This window comes from Dermacentor variabilis, chromosome 10 (assembly GCF_050947875.1).
Source record: "Dermacentor variabilis isolate Ectoservices chromosome 10, ASM5094787v1, whole genome shotgun sequence".
NCBI classification, from domain to species: Eukaryota; Metazoa; Arthropoda; class Arachnida; order Ixodida; family Ixodidae; genus Dermacentor; species Dermacentor variabilis.
This window is the reverse complement of record NC_134577.1, coordinates 5837520-5858159: the sequence shown is the minus strand read 5'-3', so window position 1 is coordinate 5858159 and position 20640 is coordinate 5837520. Positions and strand designations below refer to the sequence as shown.

The 20640-nt window shown below is 49.2% G+C and overlaps 1 protein-coding gene across 3 annotated transcripts in view; it reads right to left on the bottom strand.

The window, feature by feature from the left end:
* Positions 1 to 20640, bottom strand: part of LOC142559771 (adenosine deaminase-like) — a 100760-nt gene that overhangs the window by 1774 nt on the left and 78346 nt on the right. For all 3 annotated transcript variants that reach the window (XM_075671410.1, XM_075671409.1, XM_075671411.1), the window contains one exon: positions 1840 to 1966. In XM_075671410.1, coding sequence (XP_075527525.1) covers positions 1840 to 1966 — 127 coding nt within the window. The remainder of the gene's footprint in view (positions 1 to 1839; positions 1967 to 20640) is intronic.

The window sequence follows — 20640 nt, the reverse complement described above, 5'->3', positions numbered from 1 at the left end:
CCAAGTTTTGTATTGTCTAAGCCCCGGAAATAAAATTTTAACAGGAGGAGGACTGGTTCCTTAATATTATGCTATAAAATCGCTCTCTGAGATGTATCAGAGACTGTGCTTGGTGAATTTGAGTTTAGATACCTCGGTTATCATTCAAGAGATCAGGAATCAAGTAGTTTAGGCACTGTTTACCATAATTTGATCTGAGTTTGAGAAATCGATAACATAGTCTGTAGTTTGCTTACTAACAATTTGTGACGATCACGGAATTCTCTAGCAGAGTTGTGATGTCTTTTTCCCAATATGGGTGTCGAAATACTTTGGCGTTATGCATATTCGTTATCCTATCCTATAGTTACATCGAAGTATAAAAATTAATTATTGCTAATTGTTACTATTGTTTAGCTCGCACTTCCGGTAGGCCTTTTGTGACCCATGCATCACGATCGCCTCTCTGAAAAGCGCGAGGCGGCTACAAGCTACCACCGCATTTTTTCCATGAGCATTTCTCTTTCTATCTTTTTTTTTCAGCGAAAGAAATGAGGGGAATCGAGAGTATCGATCTTTTCTTACAACCACCTGAAGCCTAGAAGCAAGGTAGCCAAGGGAAACATAGCAAAAATTAACTGTTTAATCTAAATGTAAAAATCATGAATACATTAATGAAATACTTTTTTTTTGCCGCAAATTAAAAAGCGTACAAAAGGAAGTAACACAGACGACGGCACGAACAGCCCGTCGTTTGTGTGTCTTCCTTTTGTGCGCGTTTTAATTTGCGGCTAAAGAAACACTTCTTTCAGCCAGCACCATCTAGGTCAACGAACACTTCTGTTCGGCGGCCGATGTACTCCCGTCCACTTTCTTGGGCATATAGAAACTCTCAGGCTTGGCAGATAATGTGGAACATCCTTACACACACAGGCATCACGTAGTACATGAAGCTATCAGCTCTGCCAAAGATAGCATCTGTAGCCATGATGAGTCCAAGTTTCCTTGTCAAACCACTGCCTTCAAGTTAAGGTTTTCCTTGTTCGCCAACTGTTGATCAACTCTCCATCTTTTCGTGACCCCTTTTCTCTTGTTTGGACGTTGGACATGTATGTTGTAGCATGTCACCTAGGTGTCCTTAAACTACTAGCTTAAGAAGGTTCCTGCTATATCAACATGCCTTGCGCGCTGGCTGCGTGTACACGCCAATGGGGCTCAGTAATGCGTGCAGTAACGAAAGCGAAATTCTTCATGAAAAACGAAAATTACGAAGCGAGTAATAAATAAAAGCCTGCCACTGTATGGCAGCGCGACAAAACTATAAAAAAGGTCTGCCTACTACAGCTCTCAGAGTGCCTATAAAGTCCCCTGAATTCGCATGTTACCTATAAAGGGTGCAGAATGCAAGAAATCTCGTGTACCATGCTTAAAACATTAACGAACCTCATCCAGTCAAAATATTTATGCGGCCCCCAGTCCGGCATCCCCAATGCAGCTTTGGGACCTTAAACACAGAATGTTGCAGTTTTCTTTCATTGGCATGTCATGCACGTCTTTAGGAGTAGCCCATATTTCTAGAACGGTAACATTATGGAAAACTCGTCTGTTGAGTAAAAAATCTCAGGCAAGCTTTACGACGTTGATTTTGTCTGCTTTTGAAGTTTACGAAGGGTTGTACACCTCTCCCTGTAATCCTGATAGTTAAATTTCTCTCAGGTCGTGAGATCCTCGACAACTTAAAATTCACAGTAGTGTTTTTGTGTTAAGGGCTTAAAACGACATGGACATTATGCATTGTCGCGATGCTTAATCATGTAATCAGCTGTAGAGTTCACATGCGCCGCGAAAAGGTTCACTCACGCATTGCAGCAGGTCGCCGGGGCCAAGTCCGAGCTTGAGAGCAAGGCGGTACTCATCCTCGAGCCTTGTGTGCGTGATGGCGGGGTCGTCAACGCTGATCGAGAAACTCGCGCCATCACGCCGCAGCCTGCGTTTACCCGTCATCGAGAACGCATTCTGTACAAGAATGCGACGCCTCAAATCATTCTTTAGAAGCCCTTTGAACTCTTAAAGCTCGACCAATATATTCATCGTCAAACGCGAGTGTTGTTCCACCGCCACAGGGTATCGAACCCATGCCCTTGCAGAATACCCCAAGTTCAAAGCCTGCGTAGGTTAACCCCTGCGCTTTTGTGCAGCTTTAGCACTCTGCAGTTTGTGCGGGGTTTTGTGCACCGCGTGAGCTCTTGGGTGTGGTGGCGTTTGAGCATGTATTTCAGAGTACATAGCAGACATTACTGCGGAGAACGAATACAGCGTTATGTGCGTCCCAAAGAAGTTCTTGACAAGAGCGAGAAAACATTTCTCGTGATGCTTCACCAGCATCACCGTTCTCTACCCTTCTCCTGGCGATCCTTCGACAGCTGGGCATGAAGATGCTGATGAGGTGCACGGCGTGGCTCCTTGAAAAAATTCGGGCAGAACTTAACTACTATGACTATCCAACTTTGCGAATTGCCCCAAGGGCGTCACGTAAAGGCAGCATACTGCAGCCGGGCTCCTCTATCGCGCTGCTATGAAGCCCGCCCATAGCACATACCCAACAGCCCAAGTTGGCGTCAAAGAGGTTCATTGAAGAGCAGCACTGGCGCATACCCACGCGAATGGCCCGCATTTTCATAGTGTTGCGGTGCTAAGCACGAGGTCGCAGGATCTAATTTTGATGGGGGCGAAATCCAAAAACATCCATGTACTAGATTTAGGGACACGTTAAAGAACACTCTGTCAAAATTAATTCGGCGTCCGCCACTACGGCTTGCCTCATAATTAGATGGTGGTTTTGGCACGTAAAACGCTATAATTTTTGAACTACATTGAACTGCTATCTACACAGCTCTGGTATACAGTCACAGTATACAGGTCATCCTGGAGGTGCTGCCACCATTATGCGCATTCTGTGGCGAAGCGGCAATGACAGATAATTTCTTGTTGTCTTGCAAGCGTTTTTCTGTTATTAGAAAATTACTACAGGAAAATCCGGCTTCGCAATATTGGCCTAAATTTATCTGTCTGTGATCCTATCTCTTGGATCCTCCATTATTGGGTTCAAGCACAGAAATGTTTATTTGGCAATGCAAAATTACCTAATTGAAACCAATCGGTTTCCTTGTTATACTGATTGTCTGTACTGATGTACGGTTTTCCTTTTGATAGCTTTTCTTCCCACGCACAAAAAATTTTGCTATTTAAGCTCCAACGTTAAAATTGTTAAGTCACTTGTCTTTAATGCACCTAATTTACCCACCTGATTTATGGCCAATCCCTCACTTTCTTTGGGCATGCGCCACAGGCACTCAGATCAACAACAACTCGGCTGGCTTCAGAAGCAGCAGCTGAAGTGGGAGGTAGGGCACCAACGTAACCAGTAGGTAAGCTTTCCGAAGCAACGAAGGACTGAATAAAGAAACTACAAAAATGAAAGTGTCCAACTCAAGTGATCAAATAGAATTCGCAGAATTGTCGAAACTGATCAACAAGGAGAAAGCAAAGGATATTCAAAACTATAATGTCAGAAAGACTGAAGAAGCAATAAAAAATGAACGCAGCATGAAATCAGTGAGAAGAAAATTTGACATAGAACAAGCCAAGATGTGTGCACTGAAAGAAGAGTAATATCGTCAGCAATTTCAATGATATAGTAAAAGCAGCGGAAGAATTCTATACTGACCTGTACAGTAATCAGAGGAGCCAGGGTACCTCCACTAGAAACACTAATGAACAGGATACAGAAACTCCTATAACTAGCGATGAGGTCAGAAGGGGCTTGCAAGACATCAAACGAGGAAAGCGGCAGGAGAAGATGGAAAGCAGTCGATTTATTTAAAGATGGAGGAGACATAATGCTTGAAAAACTCGGGGCACGCGCGCCATTCTCAAGGTGGGCGAAGTAAAGGCTGATCCCTTCGAACTGGTCCTTCAGGGGTCGGTCATCTCGCCGCTTCTCTTCATCGTCGCCATTCACGGCCTCTTCGCGAGTCTCCGAGGTGGATGGCATTAATCATGCTCTGAACATGGACATCTCCATTCGCACGGCCATCGGGCAGGTCATTCCCAAGGTAGAGGTCATCCGCATATTCGGTATGCTGATCCAGGCAAATGGTTGTAACGGACAAACGATCGCTCGTATCGCCACCAAACCGAACAACATGGTACGGCTTATCACTCGGGTCTCCAACAGTCGTGGAAGGGTGGGGGTGGACAACCTCCTTAGATTGTGCCACGCTTTCCTAACGAGTCATCACGTACGTACGTGGCCGCCGCGCATCGCTGGCATGGATACGAAAGGGCAAAGCTTCAAGCGCTGATGAGCAAGATCATCAAAATTGTGCTCGGCATCTCCATGGGCACTAGCACGGAGAAGCTCATGCAGCTGTGGGTCCACAACACCCTCCACGAGGTTGTCGAGGCACAACAGATAGAGCAGGTTGTCAGGCTCTTTCCCTCGCCTGCGGGGAGGTGATCCTGGAGGCGCTGGATTGCAACCCCACTGCCGGCAGGGAAAGGCGGTGCGCACTCGACGCGGGAGACCGTCATGGTCTCGCCGTTCCCGCGCAACGTGCACGCGCAACACAATATAGGCAGACGCCGGGCCAGGGCGGCCGCATTTCTCGGATCCATCGCCGGCGATTCACTGTCGGTCGCGTTCGTTGGCGCCGCCCAATACGGTTCGTCCGACCGGTTCGTGGCGGCCGTTGTAGATCACAGGGGCAACGTCCTTAACACCGCGTCGGTGCGGGGCTTGTCCCCGGCACTGGCGGAACAGGTCGCGGTGGCCCTCGCCCTCCTGGACCGGAGCAGACCGAAGGCCTACACTGGTTCTCGATCGGCGGTCAGAGCCTTCGCCACGGGTTCGGTCTCGAGGGAGGCGGTCGCCCTTATTTGCCGCAGTCGCGTCACCCCCACGTGATCACTTGGTTCCCGGCCCAGCCTAGCCAGGGTCAGCAGGTACGCGGACTCGTTCGAGCCCAATTGTCCGGATTGCGGAGATCCCTTCTGCACTTCAGAACACGCTCTGGCGATGTCCCTCGTTACGAAACCACGATCATCTCACCACGGAAGAAGAGTGGTAGGAGGCGCTCAAGAGCTCCAACCTCGCCGCTCAGATACGGGCCGCCAAAAAGGCCCGCGGCCGCGGGCCCTCTGGACGGAAAAATAGGAAAGCCCTCTGGAAAAGAAAGTAGGAGGGAAAGAGATGAGTAGAAGGCAGGGAGGTTAACCAGAATAACGTCCGGTTGGCTAAGATAACAGGGAGAGAGATGAGGGAAGGAAAGAAGGAAATTGCAGCGAGTTCGCTGACGTGTGTGGTCTTACAAAAAAATGCAATAGTCACAGATAGTCACATAAATAGTCACATAAATAGTCACATAAAGCGCCTTCACCGCTTTATGGGCCGACGGGCGATGGGGGCGGTGTTCCAGCAGCACCTGCACAGAAAGCGGCCGATTGTCCAGTTTTTGGAAAGTTTTGGCAAGTTCCTGTCTCTCAGGGGTGTATCGTGGACAGTGGCACAGCAGGTGGTCGATGTTTTCTTCGGTGCCACAGACATCGCATGCTGCACTGTCAGTCACTCCAAGTAATGTAGAGTATGCCTTTGTGAAGGCAACTCTTAACCAAAGGCGACAGAGAAGCATAGCTTCACGTGGAGGAAGTCCGAGTGGAGGTCGGAGTTGCAGGGAGGGGTTTAGTCGATGCAGTCGTGTAAGTCGTAAGTTTGGCGAGTTTCACTCGGTCAATGTGAGACTGCGTGCCAGGTGTCCAAGCTGCCTTGCAGAGTCCGTCCTCGAAAGCGGAATTGCAACGCTGTGCTCTTCTTCATGTGCTGTGCGAGCAGCGTTATCGGCGGAATCATTGCCACTGATTCCACATTGGCCGGGTACCCATTGAAAAACGACCTCGTGACCTTTTTGTTGGACGTGATGGTAATTAAAGTTTCGCGATTTCGTATGTCAGTTGGTCATGGCATCCGTGTCGGAGAACTGACTGCCTGCACTGTAATGCCGGTTTTGAATCACAGAACACAGCCCATTTTCTAGGTATTTCAGAATCAATGAATTCCAGTGTTCGACGCAGGGCCGTTAGTTCTGCCGCCGTTGAGGTCGTGACATGCTCGTGACTTGGTTTACGGCCGCCTTGCGCAGTCTTCGGAACAAGAAAAAACGGTTATTTCGTTCCGCAACAAAATCTAACAACCCGATTCGTTGGTTCGAATACAACCGCATCAACAATGAATATTGTAGCGCCGTTTCCCAAGCTAAGCAAACCTTTTTCAACATTAAATTACCATCATACTTACATGTCAACCCACGTAAATTATGGAATGTTGTTCGTGGTAATACACCAGCGATAATACAATTGTCCCAATCTAACACCCCTGTTCAAAGTGATCAGTGTTGCACAATTTTTAATAATGTCTTTGCTTCCTTTTTTCATGACGCTGCAGCTATGCTTTTGCCACCTTCAACGGAAGTTTATGATATCCCAATGGATTCAATTCTTATAGACTGGGTCGGCATTAAAAAACTAATCGGTAATTTGAAGATATCTTCGTCGGCGGGTTCAGATGAAATTATTTCAAAAATACTCAAGTGTACGGAACTGCATTCATCAATTATTCTTTCTAGGATATTCCAACAATCATTACACTGCTCATCTCTACCAAGCGGCTGGAAGGTGGGGAAGGTGGGTCCTGTTCAGAAATCAGGTAACACACATTGTCCCGAAAACTACCGTCCCATATCACTAACCAGTATTCCCTCCAAGATTCTGGAGCACATAATATATTACCACATAGTTGATTTTCTTGAGACGAACTCTTTTTTTAACAACAGTCAGCGCGGCTTTAGGAAATCCTTCTCCTGCGAAACGCAACTAGCTTGCTTTACTAACGACCTCTTTTCTAATACCGACTTAGGATTTGACACCGATTGCATCTTTATCGATTTTGCTAAAGCCTTCGATACCGTAACCCATAACCTACTAATCTATAAACATAGTCTTCTTAACATTGACCCGCTAGTACTGGACTGCATTAAAAACTTTCTTGCTGATAGAACACAACACGTAATCGCGAACAATTCGTCGGCTGCGCCCCTCGCGGTAACGTCAGGCGTGCCGCAAGGGTCGGTTCTCGGCCCTCTACTTTTTCTAATCTATATTAATGATTTTGCTTCCTGTGTGAAATTTTCAACAATTAGGCTTTTTGATGATGACTGCGTTATATATCATAAAATTACTGACCTCAATGATTCTCGTAAACTTCAAGACGACATTAATAACGTTCTGTTATGGTGTAACAAGTGGTCTATGAAGCTTAACTTATGGCGTTTTTCACTGGTCGATCTGGAGCGAGCGCTCGGGTTTCAGGAATCCGAATCGGCCAGCGGAGCGCAAAAACGCTCCGCGGCGGATCACACAGGAAGTCTGTGTACACGTCGCACGAACCGGTTCTGAAAACCATGCCCTACTTCCGTTCTGTACGTTTCCACGGCAACCAAACTCGCCGTCCCCCGTGTGTAATTTGACCGTGGCAGTCGCATAGCCCGTCATTTCCATGTCGCGCCAGCAGGGATTGTGCATGGACAACGTGCATAGAAGTCTTCGTACAGCACCTGCGTCACTTCGTAATCGCTGTCGTCCGCGCTCTCGTCGCTAAACGCGAGCGCTGCAGCAGCACCGAACGCAGCCATCTTGCGAAGCAACACAATGTTGTGCGCACCAACCGGGTACCGATTTCGCTTGAAGCCGGAAGTGCCGCGAACTATTTCCGCCCGAATCCGCGCCACGGCGGCGGAGCAACTCAGAGCGATCCGGCGCGGAGCGAGTTGATCCGAAACGACCAGTGGAACGCGCGAACCCGCTCCAGATCGACCAGTGAAATTCGGATTCGTTGCCACGGAGCAAGAAATCCTGCTCCGAATCGACCAGTGAAAAACGCCATTAAGCAAATGTAAATGCATGCGTGTATCACAGCGTACCAATACTACTAATCTGCATACATATTTCCTAAATAATAGCCCTCTCTCAGTTGTCTCATCGCACAAATACCTTGGACTAAACATCACCAGCAACCTTTCTTGGCACATGGCTGTCGACATTATATGTAGCAATGCCAATCGCATGTTGGGCTATTTGCGCCGAAACTTCTCATCCGCACCATCGTCACTGAAATTACTTTCTACAAAACATTAGTTCGCTCCAAACTAGAATACGCATGCGCCATTTGGGATCCGGCTAACATTACACTGATAAACAGCATAGAAGCCATTCAAAATTGTGCAGCGCGTTTCATCATATCAAACTACTCCCGACATGCTAGCGTTACCTCAATGAGGACAACACTTAACTTGCCAGAACTTTCTTTCCGTCATAGGTGCTTCCGCCTTTCGCTATTCCATAAAATCTACCACCACAACCCTTTGTTGTAAGAACAGCTTATCATCCAACCGTCATACATATCTCGCTCTGACCACAGTTTCAAACTTGGTGTGCCGTCTTCACGTACTAAACTTTGTAGTAATGCATTCATCCCTAGCACAAGCAAAGATTGGAATCACCTTCCCGCCACCGTTGCAGCCATCCTGGATACCGACACCTTCAAAACCAGCATTCATGAAACGCCATGTTGAATATGTCTGTATATTGCAGAATTTTTTTTTTGTTATGTTCACCCACTCCTTCCTGTGATGCCTTCGGGCCTTGAAAGTACCTAAAATAAATAAATAAATAAATGCGATGTCTTGAACCGCAGTGTCATTCATCGCGTTGGTATAGCCACGGCACCACCAGAGCTGCACGACGCAGTCAATCCATCAGTATAAATGTGCATGTGGTTGCTGTACTTTTCATGCAAAAGAAGTAAGCTCAGCTGTTTTAGAGCCGGGGCCGGTAGATCTGTCTCTTTCCGGAATCATTATATGTACTTGTGGACGGCTCAAACACCACGGAGGAAACGCTGGCTTGGCCGCAGGTGCGTACCCTGAAGTAAACGATGCACGATGTGCACTGACACTACAGCTAAATGTCGAGCAGGGCCTTGCAGCAGTGAGGCTCGCCAAGTGGTGGGAAGGGGTCCCAGCATAATGTCTGAGATGCGTACGCATTGTCTCAACGGTAATGTGCGTCGTGATTGGATAATCTTGCGCAAGGGCAATGGCTTCAGCCGTTGATGCACTGCGTGGTAAGCCAAGACATATCTTAAGGGCTTGGGTCTGAATACTCTGAATCGTACGCAGGTTAGCCTGGCGGGTGTTGGATATTGCAGGCAGGCTGTATCGCAGGAATCCAACGAACAACGCCATGTACAGCTGTAACATAGCGTGTATAGATACTCCCCAACTTTTTCCTGCAAGGAACCTGAACAGGTGACAGATAGCAGTCATATAGCAGTCTATAGCATAGATAGACAGATAGATAGATATGTATAGACTATAGATAGACTAAATATAGACAGATAGCAGTTTATGGAAGAACTAGAAGCTGCGCTGGCTTTGTGCAGACGTTCTTCAGCGCCAGGACCTGACTGCATCACATACCGTGCCCTGTGTAACCTAGGAGACCAAGGTCGGAAAACACTCTTGCTCTTGTACAACGACTCCTGGCAGACGGCCACGGTTCCGCAAGAATGGAAGTCAACTCGCCTCATTCCACTTCTTAAAACTGGCAAGTCGCCTTTGGAAATTTCCTCATACAGTCCGATCGCACTTGCCAGCTGTGTCGGAAAAACAATGGAAAGAATGATTTTCACAAGTCTGTAATGGTACTTAGAATACTATGAAATCTACCCGGATGCTATGGCCGGATTCAGACGTGGCCTTTCGTCAACAGACAACGTTGTTGACTTGGTAACATTTGTGCAACACCAAAAGGCCTATAAGCGACTACCTGCTGCTCTGTTTCTAGACATTAAAGGGGCTTATGATAATGTCACCCATGAAGCCATCCTTACCACATTAGAAGCAGTCGGACTTGGTGGTAAGATGTATATGTGGGTGTGCAGCTACTTACAGAGGAGGCCATTCTACGTGAACACAGAAAATGGCCCGACATCCGAGCATTACGGTAGCCGAGGAGTACCTCAAGGAGGAGTGCGTAGCCCGACTTTTTTCAATCTCACCCTCTGTGGATTAGTTGACAACCTGCCCAGCAACGTACGACTTTTCATCTATCCGGACGACATCTGCATTTGGGCATCCGGAATGACACGACTTCAGCTTCGCGCTCGGCTTCAGAAGGCAGCCACAATGACATCTCGTTACCTTAATGAACCAGGACTTGAAATTTCATGCGGGAAGTGCGCTATGGTGGCATTCACGAGGAAGCGAATGTCTGCTTACGGCGTATCTATTAACGGGCAACTTATACCATACAGCAGAAGTCACAGGTTTTTGGGAGTCATAATGGACAGAGACCTATCTTGGACTCCGCAGGTGAATTACGTGAAAGAGTAGGATGATACCTATACCAGACTAGGAGACACAATCTCTCCCAATGCTATTCACTGCATGCTTGGAAGAAGTATTTAAGCTATTAAACTGGGAAGCCTTAGGAGTAAGAATGAACGGTGAATATCCCAGCAACATTTGGTTTGCAGACGACAATGCCCTGTTCAGCAACACTGGAGACAAGTTACAACAAATGATTGAGGACCTGAACAGAGAGAGTGTAAGAGTGGGGCTGAAGATTAATATGCAGAAGACAAAGATAATGATAAATGATAATCAGGAAAGGGAACAAGAGTTCAAGATGCCAGTTGTTGGGATGCGCGACTCTCACGCGTCCACTGATATGTTGTTTTCCTGCATAGCTTCCGTCTCCTGTAATCCGGCTTCGCCGCGTGGTTTGGTGCCCGCGGCAGTCGGTGTGGTTGAAGCGCATTGCGAGAGATAGCGCGAGCGTGGCTCTGCTAACGCCACCTAACAGCGGGGTTACTTGGGCGCAAAAAGGAGAACCATCGTCGTTGACGACGTGTGCGCATCGAGCACGTTCAAGCCACCCGTCAAAAAGAGACCGAGAAGCATGTTCGGAGACCGAGAAGCGGCGCAGACGTTCCGCACGTGCGCCGAGCCATGCATATTCGAGACCGTCTCGCTAGGCCTCGTACGAACGCGACACAACACAGGTCACTCACATAAACACTCGGACACACGTGCCTCATCAGCACCGGATGTGAATAACGACGCCGTGTGAAGTCGATATAACACCACTTCCTGACGGGTCAAGCCCGGATGAGTTGGCGGCATAGTACTTCTCTCTAGTGCGTACCACTTCACAATTTCGTTGTAGGAGCTCATTCTGTCCTTGGTTTCCCACCACCACGAACGATCGACCGCAGTCGCAGCCGCACGGTTGGCTAGTCCTCGCGCCGCCGCGTTCGCCGTCTCGTGGTTTGCGTTGCCGCGATCCGACACATCACTGCCAATGTGCACCAGAAACCACTTGATCACGACACACCTATTTTCACTCGCGAGAACAACCGCATGCAACATACGCGCGGGTTCACCACACACCCTTACTCCGGCCTAATTTCTCACTGCCCGAATTCCACAAAGAGCGGTGGGCGGTGAGGGCCAAGGCGCTCATCGATCTCCATGCCAAAACAGAGGTGCCGTGCTTGTGGGCGCCGCAGATTGTCCAGATGACAGAAAGGCATTCGCAGCAGCAGTCGTCGGGGCATCGACCGGTGCAACGAGAAGTGGGGCGAGTGTGCGGACTCGAGGGGCGCAACGAGCCGAGCAGGTGGCCATTGCCCTGGCCATCGCCGAGCACGATTGCACCACTATGCGCGGAGTGAGAACTTTTCTTGAATTAACTTATTGCGTAGCTTCCACAGCGTTGACTGCTATGTATGGAACGGAGTACCCCTGCAGGCAGTCACGATCGGCCTGCAGGAGTACTGAACTGCAAACCGTTCACATTCCGCTGCAGTTGTTTCGATCGACCTGCGGTGTTAGCGACCTTCGGAGAAGCGAGCTTCGAACCTTTCTCGGCCCGCTGCGACGACTCGCTTTGTAAAGGCAACAATGCGCCTGCTCGACATCCAGCGAGTCTAGCCACGTCCGGCGGACCAGGTAGTGTTAGCCGATTCGCTGTCCCCTTGACGGTCTACTTTGACCAAGAGAACTCCTGGAACATGGTGTTTTGCGGTGCTTTCTTGCGGGCCCCAGAAGTCGTCACAGTCAATGGACAAACGCGGCGGCTAGCTGCAGGGTCAGCTCTGGGATCAAGAGACCCTTGCTTGGGTCAAGACCCCTATATACGAGAACCCTCTCACCTCGGTGTGTTCAGTGAAACACAAGTGCGGAAGTGAGTGTGTGAACCCTCCCCCTGAAAGGCGGGTCGACTACAATGACTTTGGACGCTCCCATTGGACGAAGGTTGAACAGCAGTTCTCCCTCACCTAGGGATCTAGTGAGGACAGAGGGTTTTTTAAGGAGCCGTTGTCGGCTGTTCAGTGTGCTTTCTCTTTCAGTCATGCTAAAATGATGAAATGTAATGTTCCCCACCCTGCATGTACATATTGTAAATAAATCCCATATTCCTCGTTCTCGATGAGAACAAGTCCCTCCCTTCAACAACGTCCTCAGCGTGGATGAGTCGGACGACGGCATGGGCCAGCTACCACTTATTTCATGCCCGACCCCAACTTTTACAACTGGTGGCAGCGGTGGGATGGACCATACGACGTGGTGCTGTGTCTGCGGTGAGTGCTTGGCACTTTATTTGACTCTAGGCTTCATTTTGTGGTTGGTCAGTTTAGAACAGTAGAGAAGCTGGATTGTTGATTGCTAGCTAGGTTGTGTTTACCTAGGTATGCTTAGCGAGCAGGACCAAGGCAGTAAAGCAGCAAATATGGTGTTTAGGACACTGCTGAGAGAATTGTTGATTGTCGGTGAGAAACTGGGTCTAGAGGAAATGCTAAAATGGGAATTATTGAAGCTGATTTCCGAGCAGGCCAGTGAGGAGGACACTGAAATTGGGTTGGAACTTATTAGGAAAAGAGAAACGGGACAGAGAGGAACGCGAGACAGATCGCGAGTTAAGAAAAATGCAACTTGAGCTTGAAAGCAAACTTTTGGACTTGTCTCAAGGAAGTGAACCGCATGGACAGGCTGTTAAAGCCATCTGATGTCGGGAACGACATAGGTTTGTTCCTAGGAAATTTTGAAGACTTGCGAGAAGATGAACTTCGATCCGAGTACATGGCGACAGCGGTTGCTGTCTATGTTGCCGTGTGAGGCTGCGCGAAGTAATCGCCAGACTCAATGCACAAGATGCATATGATTATGCGAAGGTTAAGGCTTGTGTTTTCAAGACGTACCGCCTTTCAGCCGAAGCTTTTCGGCAAAGGTTTAGAAGCACGGGCAAGAAGGATAGCGAGGGGTATCCGGAGCTTGCATACGGCTTAAAGGCCAACCTAGTCGAGTGGCTGAAAAGCGCGGAAGCGTACGAGAGTAGAGACAGGATAATTGAATGCATGTGTCTAGAGCAGTTTTACAAAAGCATCCCACAATCTGTGAAGCTGTTGCTGCAAGATAGAGGAAAGGTAAACACCTTACAAAGGGCGGCTGATTTAGCCAAAGAGTACGCAACCCGTGGAAAGCTGAACGCCCAGGACGGAAATTGGGACGGTCGAAATGGAGCGCGGAAACCACTTCCGTTCAAAAAGGGTTCGCAGTCTAGACGACCGGAGCCTGTAGACGTGGAGGAAAATACCTCAGAAAAGAGCGGGAAGTCAAACGGTTAAACCGTACAAAAAGCGCAGAATAGAAAATTCGAATCTTTTAGACCAATCCGCTGCTATAAGGGCCACGAACTCGGACATATCGCTGTAAACTACGGGAAGCCTAGCGTAAGTTTCTCCTACGTGAATGAAAAAGACGAGAATATGGAACTTTTAAGCCCATATCTTCACGACCTGCAAATTAATAGGAAACCATGCTGGATGCTGCGAGACAGTGCCGCCACTATGAACATTATCCATTCGTCTTACGTGACGGTAGATGATTTCGCGGGAGAAGCAGCATGGATCAAACAGGTTGTAGAACACAGCGTGTGTCTGCCCATGGCCAAAGTCAAAATCAGTGGACCGCTCAGGGTGCTCGTGACCGAGGCTACAGTTTCCAAATTTTTGTCGCTGCAGTACCCTTATATTTTTTTCAAATCGGTCGGATCAGTTACTGCGTGACAAAGGGATTAAACTGGGAGATGGCGTAGTACAGGCATTGACGCGAGGCCAAGCTCGTAAAATCGCGTCGCTTTCGGCTGAAAATGCAAAAGCTGCTCCAGCCGAAGCAGCAAAAGAGGTAACTTCAGTAGCCGAATCCCTGGCTAGGCTCGAGGGACGCGAAAACTGTTGAGGAAACCCTGCCAGCTGACGAGCTCAATGAGAGCAGATCACTAAGCTCACGCCTGCAGGAAGAGCCAGCTGACGCACTCGCAAGCGAGACTGGGTCGTTACTATCTCCGGCCTCAAAGAACTTTGACCGGCTCTTACGTGTGGACAGAGAGTCACTGGCAGCCAAGCAAAATAATGACGACAGCTTAGCTAAATCGCATCACACAGCTAAACAAAACATTGTTAGGCGCAACGTGACGATACAACAGAAAGGAGGATTGTGGTATCGGTAATACAGAGACCGAAAGGGCAGGGTTCTAGATCAGTTAGTAGTACCTACTTAGTACAGGGAGGACCTTTGGGTCTCTGTCATGGAAATGGGTGGTCTGGCCACCTAGGCACAAACAAGTCGAAGGAAAGATTTCTGATGGAATACTACTGGCCTGGCTGTTTCAAAGACGTAGAAAACTTTGTACAATCATGCGACGCCAGCCAGCGCTGGAGTAAGCCAGGAGAAACACGGAAAACTGCACTAAAGGTAGTGCCCTTAATAACAGAACCTTTCAGACGACTTTTGTTACACACGGTAGGGCCTCTACGAAAGACAAAGCCGGGTTACAGGTACTTGTTTACCATGATGTGTCCTGCTACAATGTTTCCGGAAATAATGCCTCTGAAAGAGCTCAGCTCCACTGAAGTAGTAGACGTGCTTTTGACAGTATTCGCACGAGTAGGATTTCCAGCCAAAATTCAGGCGGATGAAGGGTGAGTATTCACCAGCTCACTGACTTCCACTTTCTTACAAAAGTGCGGAGTAAAGTTGATACACAGTTCCCCCTATCACCTAGCTCAGTCAGATAGTGTAGAGAAGTGGCATCCAGTGCTTAAGCGAGTTTTGCGGGCGCTCTGTTACGAGCACAAAGAGGACTGAAAGAATTGTCCTCTGGCCACATTGTTTGCTTTGCGAACGATTCCTCATAAGGCCACTGGGTTCTCACCAGCAGAACTAGTGTATGGGAGGACACTCCGTTCTCCAGTGAGAATGTTAAGAGAGATGTGGGAGGAAAGAGGGGAGAGACCAACAGTGGTTGAATACGTGCTAAATTTGCTGGAACGGCTAAGCGCAACACAAGAACTAATCGGAAAGAACATGGAAGTAGCTCAAAAGAACGCCAAGTTCTATTACGACAAGAATACGAGTCTTCGTACGTTTAACGCCGGAGACCAGGTAATGATCCTCAAACCTTCAAGAAAGAACAAGCTTGATGTTCACTGGGACGGACGCGTTAAAGTGTTGCACAAACTTTCAGATACTAACTATGCTCTGAAAATGCCCAATCGCAGGAAGGAGGTGAGGATATACCACTGCAATTTGATTAAGCCGAACATAGAGCGGAGCGCAGTCGTTAACTTTACCATCAAGAAGCAGAATGACACTATTAGCAAGTTTAATGAGTATAAGGCAACCTCCAACTCTGAAATGAGCCTGGAAGAAGCGGTAAAACATTCGGTAAGCTCGCACGCTCTTAGACCCGAGCAGCTAGGTGAGCTAAAAGGGATGTTCGGGAAATATCTCGATTGATTCAGCAATCGGCTGGGTAGAACCGAACTAATGCATGAAATAGAGCTGACATCAACCGAACCCGTAAGATCAAAGCTTTACAGGGTCTCTCCACGACAGAGATAAATTATGGACGCAGAGATACAACGCATGCTAGAGTTGGGAGTTATTGAGCCCGCTGAGAGTGACTACACGTCACCACTAATACTTGTAGAAACCCCTAATCAAGACCCTCGTCCGTGTATTGACTACATGAAGTTAAATGCCATCACTAAAGGGATCAGCTGTACCCGATACCCAACATTGAGGAACGAATCGAAAAGAGTTAGGGCTGCTAAATACATTTCAACTATAAATCTCGTGTGGCGATGCTGACAAGTTCCCCTTTCAGAAAGTTTTGTTGAGGCGCTCCCTCTGCGCTACGAGGGTGGCACTTGCTAGCTCCTCAAAGGTGTTGTATACCCCTAGCGCTAGTAATTTCTTTGTGCTTGTGCTTGATAGAAGCTGCCAGGCCGTTTTGAACGCCGTTCTTATAAGACTGTCCATGCGCTCGGTCTCACTTTTGCGCTTGACTTGATACGGGAGTGATTGCGTGAGACACGGCTGATGACGAGGGCGTGTACCAGTCTTAAGGTTCCGCCCTCTGTGAAGCAGTCTTTGCTGCTCGCTACTCTGGCGATGAGTCATGCGATGCTTCTTATAACGTGATTTAATTTCTCTGAGGCTACCTTTATGCCGTTGTTCTCCTGGACGTGCATACCTAACAAGCGTGTTGTCGGGACGCGCTTTATAGGTTGCCCAGCAATCTCGAGATGTATTGGCGGGGCTCGAAGTTTCTTAGTTTGCTTGGGTCGGACTTGAAGGGACTCAGACTTGTGTGGGAGTACAAAACACAACAGGGAAGGCACCTTCTTCAACGGCTAGGGTACCCGCTGAGACCCCAGTACTGCAAAGAACACAACTGCCGAACCACATTAGAGAGAACATTGTAGTAGACGCGATCCCCAAGAGAGAGAGAGAAGGAGATTCTTGAATATGGGAAGGAAAGGTTGGGGTAAAGTGCAGCGCAGTAACCGTCTCTCAGCAGAGGACATCTCAACCGCGCTGCACAGGGGGTAGGGAATGAAAGTAGGGGGAGAGAAAGAGCACCAGAAACAGCAGGACGCCGCGGTAAAGTGATGGAGCTAAAGGCGGTCGGCGAGGCCGACAGCCTCGGCGAATGTCAGGAGCGCACGTAGAAGTGCAGGAGTTCAGTCACGGTGTCGCACGGCAGGCCGTGACTGAACTCCTGCACCCCTCGGGCTGGAACACGCACCCCACCCACAATCAAGAGAGGAGAGCAGCGCGTGCCCGCACGTTGCACAAACGCTGTTTCAGAGACCCAGATACGCACTACACGGACGCTAGCCCGCATCCCTCGTCGCCACGTCGTGGGCGCAAATACACAATCACCGTCGTCAATCAGGGGAACCTGGTAGCCTCTGCCTCCATCCGCGCCACATGCAGCGCAGCAGCAGAAGCAGCAGCGATCGCTCTCGCACTTCGCGACGCCGAGAGCAAGCGAAGGTCCGCCGGCGTCCTTATACTGACTCGCAGGCGGCGTGTCGCTTATACATGGATGGAACACTTCCTATACAAGCCATTCGAATCCCGGGCCGCTCACTAGAATGGACCCACGGTATCGACTGGTGCCCCGGGCACGAAGGCCTGCGGGGCAACGAAGAGGCGGACTGCGCAGCTCGAGGTCTCACTAGCCGAGCGGCAGACCACACCGTTCTTCATCACCCGACAGACCGACGAGCGACCCACGAGTTAGCCACAAGTCAACAAATACTACAGGGACAACGTCTCGAAAGAAGACAATACGCTCCTCCGCACAAAGCTCTCAATAAACTCCAGGCAAGGGACTGGCGCCGCCTGCAAACGAACACATACCCACACTTGTCTCGTCTACACGCAATCTCCCCAGACAGATATACGTCCCGGACATGTCCCTGGTGTAGCAACCACACAGCGACACTCGCGCACATTGCACACGAATGCACCGACCGTCAGGGCGACGCAATTTCGCCACGAGTCAAAGCACACACACTCACTACGTGGTCTTGGGAGGCGAGACTCGCCGAACTGGACCTGGGAAGCCAACTGTTGACCCTCGACCAGGCCCGGCGAGCCGCGATCGCCAGTGGAGCCCTGTCAGAGGGAACCACCCAGGAATAACCCGCGCGACGACTTCTCTAATAATAAAGTTCCTCCTCCTCCTTTCAGAAAGTGCCAGCCGCTATGCCGCATTCATCTCACCTGTAGGCACTTTTCGCCCTCTCGCACTCCGCTTCGGGCTGAAGAACGCATCGTCTAGCCTCTCTAAGTGAATGGCTATTGTCCTAAAAGACTTGTAGGGGTTCACCTTGCCATATCTTGATGTAGCAATTTTTTCGGAACTGGCAACAGCACGTATCGCACCTAAAACAGGTGTTCTCACGGTTGAGGGAAGCAGACTTGACGATGAAGGCAAAAAAGTGTAGGTTTGGCTGCTCGAAGGTTACTTATCAGGGCCATGTTGTCGGCCAGCGCACGAGACGGCCGGCCGAGCTGAAAACAGCTACGATTGGAGATTTTCCACAGCCGCGTACGAAAACAGACATTCGTTCATTTTTGGGACTCGTTGGGTACTATCAACGGTACTGTCCGAATTACCCGCAAAGAGCAATCCAGAGAAAAGACGGAGAATGCGGGAGATGTAAATTCAAGACGATGAGCAAAACGTGAACAAGGTGAATGCAGGAGCCAACGTTTCGACAAGTGGACTTGTCTTCTTCGAGGCAAATAGCAAGTCATTTAACGGACGCCCTCCGAAAGGGAGCACCGAATAGCGTTCACTGGGATAAGGACAAAGAGAACGCTTCCCAATTTTTGAAAACACTATTGGTTTCTCGCCTTGTGCTTCGCGTGCCAGACTACACTAAATAATTCATAGTTCAGTGCGACGCAAGCGACAGCGCGATGCCAGTCGTAAACTAACTATAGGAGAGGAAGCCGACAGCCCTTCAGAGAAGGAATGTTCTTGTTTAGTTTGAGCAGCCCAGAAGTTGTCGTGTTACTTGTACGTATCGAGGTTGATCTTCGAGACCAACCACTGTCTTCTGACGGGGCTCAAACAAATGTCACACAACAATGGCAGCTTTCTCCGATTGAGCCTCACTCTCTAAGAGTACAACTCCTCCTTTAGATATAAGAAGGGAAAGTTGCATGGCAATGCGAATGGTTTGGGCAGGCTAATTTGAATTCTGCGTTTAGAGATCCCGCCTAAATTTTTGGGTTATTGCTAATTTTGTTAAGCCAAGAAGTTCCCCTCTAATTTAGCAGGACTCCATCCATGATTGCTCAACTTTTCAGCACGAAATCCCTTAAAAAATTGGCTTAGCGAAATGCAGCATTTCTTGCTTCTGCACTTATGTTTTCTTTGAAGCCTAGCGGGTCTAAAGTGAGATCCAAGATACGTCATCTCGTCGCAGAGCCATGTGGGGTTTGCTTTGCAGTTGCCTGTCCTTGTTGGATGTTTTTTTTTGGGGGGGGGGTTGTCATTTCACAGCTGGTGGCTGCAAGCTAAGGCATCCCCCCTTTGCCACCAGCCATTCTCTTCGTTCCCAGCGGTTATCAGCACTGGCTAGTCGAGATTTTCCGGGTCATGGAGGAGCTCTTGCGATCGGCCTGCAGGGGTACTGAACAGCAAACCGTTCAGAGCCCGCTGCAGTTGTTTCTATCGACCTGCGACCTTCGGAGAAGCGACAGCCGAACCTTGCTCGGCCCGTTGCGACGACTCGACAGCCAGCGGCGTCAGCGAGTCTAGCCACGTCCGGCGGACCGAGTATTGTTAGTCGATTCGCTGTCGCCTTCACGGTCTACTTGGAGCAACTCCTGGAACAGGGTGTTTCGCGGTGCTTTCTCACGGGCCGCAGAAGTCATCACAGTCAATGGACAGACGCGGAGGCTAGCTGCGGGGTCAGCTCTGGGATCAAGAGGCGCCTGCTTGGGTCAAGACCCCTGTCTACAAGAACCCTCTCACCTCGGTGTGTTCAGTGAAACCAAAGTGCGGAAGTAAGTGTGTAAGCCCTCCCCCTGAAATGCGGGTCGACCACGATGACTTTGGAGGCTCCCATTGGACGAAGGTTGAACGGAAGTTTTCCCTCGCCTAGGGATCTAAGGAGGACATAGGGTTTTTAAGCAGTCGTTGTCGGCTGTTCAGTGTGCTTCCTCTTTCAGTCATGCTAGACTGATGAAATGTAACGCTTTCAACCCTTCATGTGGATATTGTAAATAAATCCCATATTCCTCGTTCTCAATGAGAACAAGTCCCTCCCTTCAACAGCGTCCTCAGCGTGGATGAGTCGGACGACGGAATGGGCCAGCTACCACTTATTTCATGCCCGACTCCAACTCTTACAAGGCCAAGCTGACGGAGGATGGCGCGAGATGGAAGCGAGGTTGCGGTGCTTTCTGAGCTCCTTCTGCGCATATGTGCGCCTGGCCATGATACAGGGGCGCTAGGTGTAGCAGCTTTCATGAGCAAGGGTGTGAGCGTTGTGCGAGACAACCTCGTGGCCAGGCACGCACTCCAGCTGAACATGCACTCTACGTTGAGCTAGCCTCGCAGTGCGTTCAGAACGAGAATTGCTAAAGCCTGTTCGATTTGTTGTCCACATCAACG